The 14,090-nt window shown below is 44.2% G+C and overlaps 1 protein-coding gene across 8 annotated transcripts in view; it reads right to left on the bottom strand.

Annotated features, from left to right (window-relative positions):
* The window catches only part of CDKAL1 (CDK5 regulatory subunit associated protein 1 like 1), a 250,860-nt gene that overhangs the window by 132,090 nt on the left and 104,680 nt on the right, over positions 1-14,090 (bottom strand). For all 8 annotated transcript variants that reach the window (XR_009558049.1, XM_035126315.2, XM_035126314.2 and 5 more), the window contains one exon: positions 5,173-5,276. Coding sequence is in view for 7 of the 8 variants with exons in the window: in XM_035126315.2 (XP_034982206.1) it covers positions 5,173-5,276 (104 nt within the window). In the remaining variant the exon portion in view is untranslated. The remainder of the gene's footprint in view (positions 1-5,172; positions 5,277-14,090) is intronic.

Here is a 14,090-nt window from a genome sequence, read left to right on the forward strand (position 1 = left end):
AAAGGCCACATGCAATAATGGAATAGCAACATTTTAAATACAAAACTATGCATTTCCTCCAAAGCAGCTCAAGTAAACACACAATCCTCATCTCAGGTTGAGAAATGGTGACTGATACAAGGGTCACATAATGAGAAATCTCCACAGTTCTTGTGCAACGTTTTACCAGTTATGCCACACTAGTATCATTAAATCATAATAGTACCACCAAATTCATCAAGATTTTGCAGAGGCATTAGAATCAGAGCTATTATTTGGCAGCAGGATAGATTATGGTGGTCACTTCTGAAAGGCAATAGTTCTCATTTAACCCATGAAACAGATGAAATTTCTCAGAGGCAGAGCTACTGCATTTAAAAGGTACAGATAACATAGCATCACTAGTGTCTGGGCATAACTGTAACTAATTGCAACCCAGATCCAACAGAGAGGAGGGTGTTCAATACAAGTCAGAGAAAATGATCAGTTTTGGCCTTCCTGCTCTTGCAGTGCTAATAACCCAATTAATAATCCAACTGTTGAAATAAAAATAAAGGCAAATCATGTAAACGCCTTAAGGATCGTGGGTTGGGGATTAAAATCACAGTTTCCTAAATAACAACACTTCATGTAATGCACTTGTACCTGCTTTCAATTTCCCATAGAACACTTTCGTCTAAAGAGTTATAAAGGATTAATACCAGGGATAATCCTTGCTGAAATCATAAAACAGGCAAACTTTCCTATGGACAAATTTTATTTAGAACAGTCACTTGCCATATCAAGCAGTCGGTACCCTACCTTTCCCACCCTGACCTGGCCACAGTGATCCATGCGATGGTCACCTCCAGGCTTGACTACTGTAACTCGCTCTACGCGGGGCTGCCCTTGAAACTGTCCCGGAAACTCCAGCGGGTGCAGAATGCTGCAGCGAGGCTCCTCACGGGAACCTTGCCATGGGTGAGCTTATTCACCCATGCTTTACCAGCTGCACTGGCTCCCGGTGGAGTACCGGGTCAGGTTTAAGGTGCTGGCTTTGACCTTTAAAGCCCTACGCAGCCTAGGACCCTCGTACCGCAGTTTTCGCCCCATGGGACGCACCTGACCATAGGACGCACCTAGTTTTTTAGAGGAGGAAAACAAGAAAAAAAAATATTTTGCTTTCTTGAATTGTCCTAGGCATAGCAGCCAACTCCTAGAGGCCTAGGTGCCTTTGCCCCTCCCCCCATTAAATATTTGAGGAAGCTTCTTTTGCAAAGGGGAAAAGCTCCATGGGGGGGGGGGTCAGCTCACAGTTGTGCATCTTTTTTGCAAAGGGGGGAAGCTCCATTTTTTAAGGATCAGCTCAAAGTTGTTGAGCTTACCTTGCAAAGGGGAAAAAAATCCTGGTTTGATGGGGTTCAACTCACAGTTCTGCAGCTTCTGTAGGAAAGGAAAGGGACCCATTTCTATAGTTTCCAGACAGATAATCTAATCAGCCAGTCACATGTGCTGGGGAAACAAACAGCCTCCCTCTGCAGACAACAATTGAGGCCTGGGCAAGGGGCCTAGCTAGCTCCCTTATCTCCCTCCCCGATCTCTTGCAATCAGCTGCTGAGCGGGTTCCTTTCAACACTCTCTTTCCCTCTTGTTCGCCTTTTGCTCTTTCTAAACAAAACAAAACAAAACAAAACCACGACCTGCCTTTCGCCCATGGGCAATTCGGCTCCAGGGACCATGCATTTGCTCCATAAGACGCACAGAATTTCATCTTACTTTTTAGGAGGAAAAAAGTGTGTCTTATGGAGCGAAAAATACGGTACTTATGGACCGCTTCTCCTGGCTCCTGGTATGTCCCGCAGAGGACCCTAAGGTCCACAAATAATTACAGCTTAAGAGTCCCAGGCCATAAAGAAGCCAGATTATCCTCCACAAGTGCCAGGGCCTTTTCAGTGATGGCACCAACCTGGTGGAATGCTCTGTCCCATGAGACTAGGGCCCTGCGGGACTTGATCTCCTTCCGCAGGGCCTGTAAGACAGAGTTATTCCACCTGGCCTTCAATTTAGCCTGATCCTGCATTCCTTTTTCCCTTCCCTTTTTTTATGAAGAAACCCTTCTGGGTTCCCACATTAAAATTATTCCCTGGTCTCCTTGCTGGCCTTAGCAGGATTAACTTGGCCAGTTAGCCCTGGCGATGCTATATTGATGTTGTATTTTATGCTGTTTTAAGCTGTTTATTAAGTCGTTTTTAATCAATGTTTTATATTTGTTGTTAGCTGCCCTGAGTCCGGTTTCTAAACCAGGAAGGGTGGGGTATAAATAAAAATTATTATTATTATTATTATTATTATTATTATTATTATTATTAGATGGCACTCCAAGGTTGCCAGAACATATTTCAATTATTTATTTAGAGGGTTTTCAGCTATAAAGTAAGTACCATTTGAAAGTATGCAGGCAAAAGGTGAATTCCACTCTACCTTTCCAACATACTCTTGCATCTGATGTTTTAAAACACACTAGCATTTGAGCAACCCTAGGCAAGCTAATATTTCTCATGCGTTTTCACACCGCAAAGCCACTAAAGAGTTCTACACACAAAACTGCTATTATGAACAAGCTTGTTTAAAAGAGTGCCTGTGGCTGTTATCATTTGCCAAGTCTTGTGGAGATTTTCTCTGTGCCATCAATAATCGACAAAGGAGGAGATTCTGACCTATGCTCATAGTTAATAGAATTTATTTAATGTCACAATCTAAGGTAGCCTTATTGGTTTATAGTATAACCTCTGGTAAAAATATAGCTTTACAGTACAGTGTATGCTTGTTTTTGTGTTGCACAGTAGTCTTCATGGCTACCTAAATTAATAATAGTCCGAAGTCTGCAAATACATTTGTTTTTCCCGAAGAGCCATTAGGAAGCATTACATGGGATAATGAAAAAGAACAAACCCTAATTCTTCATGCTGTCCTGTGGAGCTTTAAGAAACCAACAGACTGGTATCAAAATATTTATCTTGGCGTTAAGTGTTTCTACATTAGCAGAGTCAGCAGCCAAGTCCTGAACATTTTTAATATACAAAAGGGAGCACAAAGCAAATTTTAAGTTAACCATCTTGAGAAGGCATTCCTGTTCAATCTGGTATATCAGAACTTTTGGGGCCAAAAGTATGAGAAAGGGGTTGGAAGAGATAATAGAATAAAATAAGCTACCCAAGTTAACTTAAACCAAGACATCACATAAGGTAGTGTTGTTTAGTGAGTACATTTTTTAGCCTTCTGCACAAATAACTTCAGAGAATATTACAATAATAGAATCAATTAATAAAGAAATTACTTGCTGGGCAGAGCATTGGTCATCCAGTTATCAAGTGGCTATCAAGTGTGTCACTCAGGTCTTGAGTGTATAATGAAAGCAGAACTACATTTATTAAATAAGGCACTAAATGATCTTCAGCAAACACTACAGTAAAAAAATATTTTGGATTTAATCAAAAGCAAATACTTGCACTGCCAAGTACAAACAGGCTCCCTCTTTGTTGACCTTCCTTCCATTATGCCGAACAACATGTCACTTAAAGTCTTATGGGACTTCAACAAAAGACAGTGAAACAATGCCATGATATATAAATTGTTTAATGCTACGCCAGTTAAGAAAAAGGAAAAAAAGTCAAAGCAAAAAGAGCCCAACGTTGCTGTATGTCAAAAAAGAAACCCAAAACAAACTTTAAACAATGGTAAAGAATAAGACGGCAGTATTTCAAAGCAAGAGGATAAAGGGTTAGATATACCGAACCTTACATTGTCATCAGGAAGTTCTTAGTAGGAAAAGCTCTATGGGAATGAAAATCAAAACTTTGTAGTTTTCTTTTCTGGTGAAGCAAGTAGCAAAGCCCACACAGAAAAGGGCATGTGATTAAGATCAATAATTGAACCTTCTTTTCCCGGGCCTTTGGCTACTAAAAACAAACCAGACAGACATAGAACCATAGAGCTGGAAGTAACCCTGAGGATCATCTAGTCCAACCCCCTGAAATGCAGGAATATGCAGTTGTCCCTTATGGGGCTTGAAGCTGCAACCTTGACGTTATCAGAACCAGGCTCTAACCAACGGAGCTATCTACGGCCTTACTGGAAATTAAACAACCCAAGTATCTAAGAACATCACCTGATGCATTTGCTTTACTAATAAATTTACAACACAATCATACACATGCTGACTCAGGAGCCCCATTATGTTCAAGACAGCTTACTACCAGGAAGAATGACCACAGATCTGTAAGACTGCACTTCTTAAGTGCCCACAGTATTTGTCCAAAACAGGAGGATGGGGAGAGAACCAAAACACCTTGGCCAAGCCCCCAAGACCTCCTAATAGTCGTATCAGGTCCAGTGGGCACCAGCTGCCACAGCTAATGCGTTCAGATAAATTCTGGATATGTTTATCTAGCAGACACGTGGAGAGGATTGACAGTAGAATGATACGGTAATGCACAGCACTTCAGCACATGTTACCATTCCAGCTTTCATTTCAGCTAGAAAACTACAAGAGAGTGAAGTTTTGTTCCCCCACAAAATCCTATCTTTGGCCTTTGCTGCAGCTACAGTGGAGCTGGGAAGACAGAGGTTCAACGGCCCTTCCAGATGCCCTTGACTTGGTTACGGTGTTGCCACTCAATAACTAGGCAGCTTAGAACCAGATAACAAAGTGTTAAGAGAGTCTACAGTCAACAGCATAATGAGATTAGAATTTTAACTTCCTTATGCAACTTCTATTGAATTGTTTATTTATTAAATTTCTATACCGCCCTTCATCCAAGGATCACAGGGTAGTTCACAATATAACAATTAACAATGTGGCAATATGCTTTACTGAATAAAAAAAGGCTGAACAGTTTCAGATTTCTTCAATAAAAGCCACTGGTTACAGACATGTTACACTTGTGGCTTATATGGAGCAATTCCCGTATGTCTGCCTGATGCTGATCATCTTACAGTACTATGGACGGTCTTTTTGTGATTTTGGTATGTTTAGCACAGCCTTCCCAACCCTGATGTTGTTAGATCACAAGTTTCATTATCTCTAACCACTGGCCATGTCTGCTGGGGATGATGGGATTTCTTAGCAAATACTACTATATACACACTGATATAAATTGGATAGATCAAACCAGATTGAAGTTTTTTTAAAAAAAGAAAACAAAAAAAGCCTACCTTGAAAGGATTGTTTGGCTCTGTTTACCAGTTCTTCAATAGGATAACTTGCTAGATCTCCTCTGGCATGCTTAGTTTTACAGTAGGTACATGCATTCAAACACCTAGGGAGGAAGTAGAAAGCATTACTTTATAAATCAGTTCTCCCTAACCCCACAATATATTGATAAATGCAGTTGTTTAAGCTTCAGCATTACTGCCAGATTGCCTTCTGCTGGCAGTGGTAAAGTCTAAAAGAAGTACTTGAAGAAATACAGAGAGTCTAAAAGAAGTATCTGGAGAAAAAGCAGGTAAGCAGGTACCACAACTTTTTAAAATGCACAGCTGAAAAGTCTGCTAGATGAGCACAAAAATAATTTGCAACAGATCTTGATGTTCATTGTACTGAAAATGAACCTATCTCCCCAGTAAGCCATTCTAAAATTTCATTTTCCCCACACCAGTGAATGGATTTTAATCTGGTTAATATAAGGCTATTAAAAGTTAAGATGCTCAGTGCTGGTAAGCTTCTTCTTTTAACTCAGGCCAACAGCTGAATAGCAATACTTCTCTTGCATTTTTTTCACTTAAATTCTTTCCTTATACTCCAGTTTCATAAACTTCCATAAATATTATACGAAGCAGAAAACCTACATCAAGAAGGGAAAATAATGTCCATTCATGTTTGTAGGGATAGTAAACCTGCTAAAAAATTACTACTTCGGTAAAGGTACCTGGAGTTAGAAATGGTAAATATGAGGCGTGAACAAGATTACGAAGTTGTATGAATTAAGACAAAAAGATACATAAAACCACAATAGAAAGTAAAATAATAGTTGATTCACAATACAGCAAAGATTACACAGCACCATATTTTCTAACACCACTTTCCTTTCAACATTTAAACTGAACTGAATCTGAAGTGATATGCCTCACAGTTGGAAATCAGAACAACTATGACAGAACAGGGAAAAAGACTTCCCCAAAGTATGGCTCTCATCTGGAGAAGAGAATGAAAACAGACAGTCATAGAGACATTAAAAAAGATAAAGTGCTTTTTGGAGAAGGGTAATCAAAGAGCTCAAATTTTATAAGCCAATTACAGCCCTCAGAGTGCATTTAGGTGCCCACTTTATCCATCTCTGCTTGTAGAAACCAATGGTACGCAACAGATAAGAAATTGGTTCATTTCCAATCCAACTGGAAGTAATATGCAATTACACAACTGAATTTGTGTCAGGGCCTGGGGCCTAATACTTCACTTACTGCTGCAGGCTTAAACAAGTCATGCGATACACAGCACCCCAGAGTAATGCTGTGTTCCTGATATAGCAGTGCAACTAATGCATCACTGCTGACTCAAACAGAAAAGCCATCCATCAAGGGTCTCTGGAAGATTGCGCCCTCTCTCTCCTAGGTAGACGGTCACAGCAAGGGGAAGTCTTGCTTAGCTAAAGTCATCAGCTTGAGAATGAACAGCTTGGGGGAGCAAGCTCATCTCTTTTTGCTGGAAAGAACTCTGCTCTAACTGGGGCCCAAGAAACACCAGTGAAAGAAGATGCATTTGGCTCCCACTGGATGCAAATATATTTTAACGTTTTGTTCTGACATTATCCAACTGATTATTTCCATTCCCTCCACTCACCTTCTGCAATGGCTCATATTTTTTAGATCATAAGCCTGAGGTGCTTTATAAATAGCACCAAAATTGTAAAGTTTTAATACAGCAAGACAGTGGATTAAAGAAAAACAAAACATAATTAAAGTAAGTAAAGAAATACAAGGATTTGGAAGATGACAGGCTACACGAATGTCTCTCAGGAGCTTGAGTCCTTGCTTCAGAAGCTGATGGGGAAGAGAATGAAGGCATTTATTGTAAACATATAAAAAAGAAAGGTGGTGATGAAGGCTGTCTTTATGCAGAACAGATGGACTAATTGACATTTCAAAAGCAAACTTCAGCTCAGACCAATGGGAAAAAACTAAAGACCACACAGATGTGATACTATCAGCAATCCTCTCAAGACAGCAATCTGGGAACTGCAACTGTTACTCAGAAGCAAAAATATAGCAAAAGGGACTGCTTTGGCTGCCTAAAACAAACGGCTGATGCAATTTCTATTTTGTGGCTCAGAATTATTATTGACAAGTAGTATAACTGTGAAGTAGCATAGCACAGAGGACTGGACATTGACCAGAGGGACCAAAGCCCCAACTCATTAGCATACTTCAAATTTGTACCTCTGGTTCACTGTCCCGTGTGTAAAGAATAAATTTTTATGATAGCTTGGATGTTGTGATGACAACGTATCTTAGAGAGACAGAGATGGTTGAAAAAGAAAGAATCATATATTTGTATTTAAAGAGAATTACGTATCTTAATAGTATTACTTGCTCTGCTTAGGGCTCAAGCTACACAATGTGATATAAAAGATGCTTTACAATTCATAAAAGCACCAAACATTCCTTAAAAGCTCTAAGTGACATTTATGATGAAGACACTTGACCTTATTCTAAGACAGGGGTGTCAAACTCAAATTCATCGGGGGCCGCATCAGCAATTTGGTCACCCTCAAAGGGCCGGTTGTATCTGTAGGACTATGTGTCCACTCTTTATTATCATAAATTATTGTCACTTTTAAGCAGAATAATAAGCAGACCCCCCCTATCATAGAATCATAGAGTTGGAAGAGACCACAAGGGCCATCCAATCCAACCCCCTGCCAAGCAGGAAACACTATCAAAGCATTCTTGACATATGCCCATCAAGCCTCTGCTTAAAGACCTCCAAAGAAGGAGACTCCACCACACTCCTTGGTAGTAAATTCCACTGCCGAACAGCTCTTACTGTCAGGAAGTTCTTCCTAATACTGTTGTGTTAGAAAAATCTGGAGTACTGTATAATGTCCAGATCTCACCCTCATCCTTCAAGCAACTCCAACAATGAGTCCAGCTGGCAAACATTCACAGAATTCACAGAAACATATAAATAGAAGGAAACAGTTAGTGCTGGACTTCAGCTCCCATCTACAGACTGCTGTTAACGTGCATGAATATTAAAACATGTTGTGCATATTTATTTATGTGTTGCTTTGATATCCCACCTTTCTTCCTAGGAGCGGTATCTACCCGAGATTCATTTTCAACTGTTGCTAATATATTATTGACCGAATCTAATGTTTTCTAAACAAAGACAACAAAAATCACCCTCTTTGCTTAAAAAAAAAATTGGTGCAGGACAGAATTATTGCAGAGGCTTAACTGAATACTTATTGGGAACGCCTGAAGAGCCTTCAACAATCTGCAGTGGCGGGTTGCAGGAGAAATGTCATTCTTGGGGGCAAAGGAGAGATGATTCTGGGGAGCCCCTCCCACCTTTGGTCGGGACATGCTCTGCGCAGAGCTTCTGAAAGAGGGCGCACGGCAGACTACAACTCCCGTCAGCCAGCGCAAATAGAATTAAAACAATGTATTGAAAAGATCTATTAGAAATACAGATAATAGCAACAATAAAAATACCACAGCGCTAGCCCTTTCCTCAAAACACAGTCAGTTCCCATCTGCCAGCAGGGAGGGAGCCCATCTAGCTTCCCTAGGCAGGGAGTTCCAAAGTTCTCTGGGAGGACTACAGACCTTTTTTGAAAAATGAAAGCTCAGCGTCTGGGGTTGGGGAAGAGGTTGGGTTGGGGCAGCCATGGAAGGAGGCTCCGCTTCACGGGGGTCTGTCTGTGGCTGCTCAAGAGGGAGGCTTGGAGAGGGGGATTTATTTGGACAGCAGGTTTCAGAGCTCCAGCAGGTGCCCCCAGCAAAAGGGTTGCCCTTTGGCTTGATGGGGAGGGCTTTCTCTTGCAGGGGATGAAAGACCCACAAGGTACACACACACACACACACACACACACACACACACACACACACCCCTCTGCATCGGTCATCTAGCCCAACCCCCTGCAATGCAGGAATCCTGGCAGCAACTCCAGGCAGGGCTGAAAGCTGGAGAGCTGTTGCTGCCAACCAGTGTTGGCTGCACTGAGGGAGATGCGCCCCAGCCAGCCAGCAGGATCCAGAACGGCAGCTGCGGCAGCAGCAGCAGGAGGAGGCCTGTGTGCTGTCCCGCCGCCCGGAACTGGCTGCTGGAGCGCGGAGCGCCCAGCAACTCAGAGCGCCGGGCGGAGCGCTGGAGCCAGAGGACTCGCCTCCGCCCGGCTGAGGAAGCCTGCCATCCCGGCGCCCTGAACCGGCTGCTGGTGCGCGCGCAGCGCCCAGCAGCTCGGAGGATCCAGCAGCGCCGGGCGGAGCGCTGGAGCCAGTGGACTCGCCTCCGCCCGGCTGAGGAAGCCTGCCATCCCGGCGCCCTGAACCGGCTGCTGGTACGCGCGCAGCACCCAGCAGCTCGGAGGATCCAGCAGCGCCGGGCGGAGCGCTGGAGCCAGCGGACTCGCCTCCGCCCGGCTGAGGAAGCCTGCCATCCCGGCGCCCTGAACCGGCTGCTGGTGCGCGCGCAGCGCCCAGCAGCTCGGAGGATCCAGCAGCGCCGGGCGGAGCGCTGGAGCCAGTGGACTCGCCTCCGCCCGGCTGAGGAAGCCTGCCATCCCGGCCCAGCGCCCTGAACCGGTTGCTGGTGCGCGCGCAGCGCCCAGCAGCTCGGAGGATCCAGCAGCGCCGGGCGGAGCGCTGGAGCCAGTGGACTCGCCTCCGCCTGGCTGAGGAAGCCTGCCATCCCGGCCCGGCGCCCTGAACTGGCTGCTGGTGTGCGCGCAGCGCCCAGCAGCTCGGAGGATCCAGCAGCGCCGGGCGGAGCGCTGGAGCCAGCGGACTCGCCTCCGCCCGGCTGAGGAAGCCTGCCATCCCGGCGCCCTGAACCGGCTGCTGGTGTGCGCGCAGCGCCCAGCAGCTCAGAGGATCCAGCAGCGCCGGGCGAGCGCGGGTGAGCGGCCGAGCGGCCGCACGGGGGAGCGGCCGCGCCGGCGAGCCAGCTGGCGGGCCAGCGGCGGGCCGCGGGCCGCGGGCCACATCGCAAGGGCAGGCGGGCAGGATTTGGCCCGCGGGCCTTGTCTCTGACACCCGTGTTCTAAGACATCAGCAGCTGGTTCCAGAGTGGAGCAACCCCTGAAAATATAGCATTCTTTTAAATAAGAACAAATATGAGAGTATTTAGACTCTCCAAATTAATTTTTTGTGACTTGGGAGATTTACTGCAATAGCCCAGGTCTAATTAAGACTGTGCCAGGACTTAAGAGCTTAGGACGAGGTATGACAGCCTTATGCAATAAAACATGCTAGGTAATGTCAACAGGCAGATATGTTGGCATAAGTGCTTAGAATTGCCGTGTATAAATTATCAAGGTTTAAATTCATTATCATTTTTAAATTCAATCATCATGCTTATGAAAGTGCACTAAGGGAGTCTGCACAATCTACATGGGCGGTGGGCAGGGAGACACAGAGACAAAACCCAGCCTAGGTTAGAAAGCACTTTTAATTATTTTACTGCTATGGCAATACCCACTGAACACACCATAAAGTCTGTCCCCACTCTCAATATTTACAAAGAGCAGAAGGTTCTTTAGTTATAAAAGGTTTTCCATCAGTAGTGATCTGGGAAAGGACACTGTTCTCTTACTCTCCCAGGTACCTATACTGTCCTTGTTTACCCGTCCGTAGAATAATGCCTAATACTTTTCTGATAGTACTTGAACAAGCACCAGGCAGCATGCACAAGATGGAACAATTTTTAAAAAACAAAAATCACCCACAGAAGAATTCATAACATTAATTACTGAAAAATTTAATTCCTAAACTAACAGAATTTTGATGTTAAGAAAAGATTTCAAAAACAAGAAAATGCTGCAATTCTGGCAATGCATAGATGCGCTATGGTAAACAAACCTGTTGGATAGTAGCTTAGGTCACAAATTAAGTAACAAATTAAGTAAGGAAGTAATGCACTTCTAGAAATCCTATGCTGGTGTGGGTATACCTAAAGCTGGAGTATACTCTCCCCACCTCAATTCCATTACTGCCCCCTTTTCCTCCAGCCTACTGGAACGATGGAAATCATAGGATTCTCTTACAGCAGGGGTCCCCAAACTAAGGCCCGGGGGCCAGATGCGGCCCAATCACCTCCTAAATCCGGCCCTCGGACGGTCCAGGAATCAGCATGTTTTTACATGAGTAGAATGTGTCCTTTTATTTAAAATGCATCTCTGGGTTATTTGTGGGGCCTGCCTGGTGTTTTTACATGAGTAGAATGTGTCCTTTTATTTAAAATGCATCTCTGGGTTATTTGTGGGGCATAGGAATTCGTTCATATATTTTTTCAAAATATAGTCCGCCCCCCCCCCAAGGTCTGAGGGACAGTGGACCAGCCCCCTGCTGAAAAAAGTTTGCTGACCCCTGTCTTACAGTCTTTACTATACCTATTTTTGTAGAAAGTCAATCTGCATCAGCACAACATAACTGGATTATAACTTGGAGGAATAGTTTTAGCAGTTATTTATAAAAGAATGGCTATCCCCACCGCACTCCTGCGGAGTGAGTAATGCACTTAGCAAACCAAGAAGTCCTCTAAGATTAACAACCCCTAAACCAGCCATATAGAAAACTCAGCTGAAAAGTGGGCCGCTGCCTGTGATAAGAGCTATTGTTTTCACTTCCTCAATGGCTTTTGGGACACAGTCTTTCAGAGTGGTTAAATCACACAGGAAACATTAGGCTTCAGTTAATTCTGAAACATATAACAGGTTCTTTGGATAAAAGGTATTGTTTCAGTACTGGTCAAAACATCCGGAAGAAAGAGGTTAAGAGTTCTATGTGAGTGGGGCATGTTAGCAAGCTTAATTTAGACAGACAGAGATAGCTATCAGACTTGCTTCAAAAAAGAAAAGAAAGGAAAAGAAAGTATGTCAGTAGTCTCTGTGGGAACACAGCTTCTGAATTGTGTAGAATAATAGCAAAAACACCGTAAGCCATCAAAAAATGCAACACCATGTCTTTGAAAATAAGCTTCCTACAGTGACACTTAGGCAAGATTTTTCTCTTCATATTTCTGCTACAATTTGCACTAGGCTCTCAAATAGTATGAAATTGTACCAGGAGCTGGTACTCAAAGCATGTCCCAATGCTACTAATGTTGCTAGCACCTTGTTTTCATAAAAGATGATCTAAATTACTAGCGGCCAGTAACTGACATAAAAAGATGAAGCCAGCTTAGCAGGAGAATGCTACTGAAGTGGATTCAATAAACAGCTCTTATGGGAAGAATTTTGCTTCTATTAAATAAATGTTCTCCTTTTGAGAGGAAAATGCACAGCTACAGTAACCTATCTAGTTGCCCCAAATTATGCTTAAAGCTAATAAAAAGGTTTAATATCTGCTCTCTTGAAAGTTCAGAAGTAGCTAACAATATTTCTTTTTCTATCCCCCCCCTATATAATTATAAGCACTCTCTGAGGTAGGGCCCTATTGTAAAATTTCCAGATTGGGAAAAAATCATTTGCTCTGTGGAAAATGTGCAGAGGAATGATCAGAACCTTCTATAGATGATAGATTATTTCAGGGGTCCCCAAACTTACCAGGCTTCGAGCCGGTGCCTGCAGCATTGATTGTGCAGTGGGCCAGAGGGCAGGGAGCACGTGGGAACGCGCACTTTGCGCGCATGTGCGTCCTCAGACACAGAAGTACGCCGGAAATGACACTAGCACATGTGCGCAAGCTACTTCTGGCACCTTTTCAGGCCCAGAAGTGGGCAGCCATACCGCACCACTAAGAGTGGGCGGCGGGGATCGTCGCGGTCCGGATAAAAGAGGCTTTTGGGCCGTATGTGGCCCCTGGGCTGGAGTTTGGGGACCCTGGATTATTTTAAAAGGGTCTTCTTGGTAGTGGTGCCCACGCTGTGGAATGCCCTCATAAACAACTATCTGACTTTTAGAAGACATCTGAAGGCAATCCTGTTTAGGGAAGTTTTTAATGTTTGATCTTTTATCGTGTTTTTAGTATTGTGTTGGGAGCCGCCCAGATGGGTGAGGAATGAATGAATGAATGAATGAATGAATGAATGAATGAATGAATGAATAAAAGGTTGAAGTTATTGGGGAAGGTCAGTTTGTGTGAAGAACCACAGTTACAGGTAAGCTACCTTCCCCCCTGCCTTTACAAGTTTCAAAGGGTAAAGCCAAACCTATGGACTATGCAACTACATAGTGGTCCCTCGTGACTTATGTCAAAGGACAAACTTATGGCTCACAGGTTCCTGCAAACTGTGATTTTATTTAGATTTGATGGTATTCCAAGACTTACCGTGTTCCCCCTTTTTAAAGACACCGTCTTATAACTCCCCCCCTCAAAAAAACACAGGGTGGCTTATTTTCGGTGGGTGTCTTTTTATTATTATTACTGTAAGTGGTTCCAGCAGCACGCAGAGGTTCATCTGGACCTGAGTCTTTTTTTCTTCTTTTTGGTACCAGGTGAAAACTTTGTATTACCCCAGACTTTTTAGATGTGGTTTTATGACCATGTTACTGCTGTTTTTTTTGTTTTGTTTTTTAAAAATGTGTTCTCCTTTAAAGTTGGTTTGAATGAGGCTCGGGCGCTCTGCTGGGTGCCAACCCAAGCCTCTGGGAGCCGGCAGGAGGAGGAGGAGGCTTGCCGGGTCATCACTCAGCAGCGCGCGTGGAGCGCCCCGAGTCTCTGGGAGCGTTGCTGCTGCTGGCTGTTGGCTGCCGGAGGCTCGGGGCGCTCTGTGCGCGCTGCTGGGTGACGACCTGGCAAGCCTCCTCCTCCTGCCGGCTTCCAGAGGCTTCGGGGCGCTCTGCGCGTGCTGCTGGCTGCCGACCCAAGCCTCCTCCTCCTGCTGGCTCCCAGAGGCTTGGGTTCACTCCTGAATCTCTGGGAGCGTTGCTGCTGCTGGCTGCCAGAGGCTCGGGGCGCTCTGCGTGCGCTGC

This window comes from Zootoca vivipara, chromosome 8 (genome assembly GCF_963506605.1).
Source record: "Zootoca vivipara chromosome 8, rZooViv1.1, whole genome shotgun sequence".
NCBI lineage: Eukaryota > Metazoa > Chordata > Lepidosauria > Squamata > Lacertidae > Zootoca > Zootoca vivipara.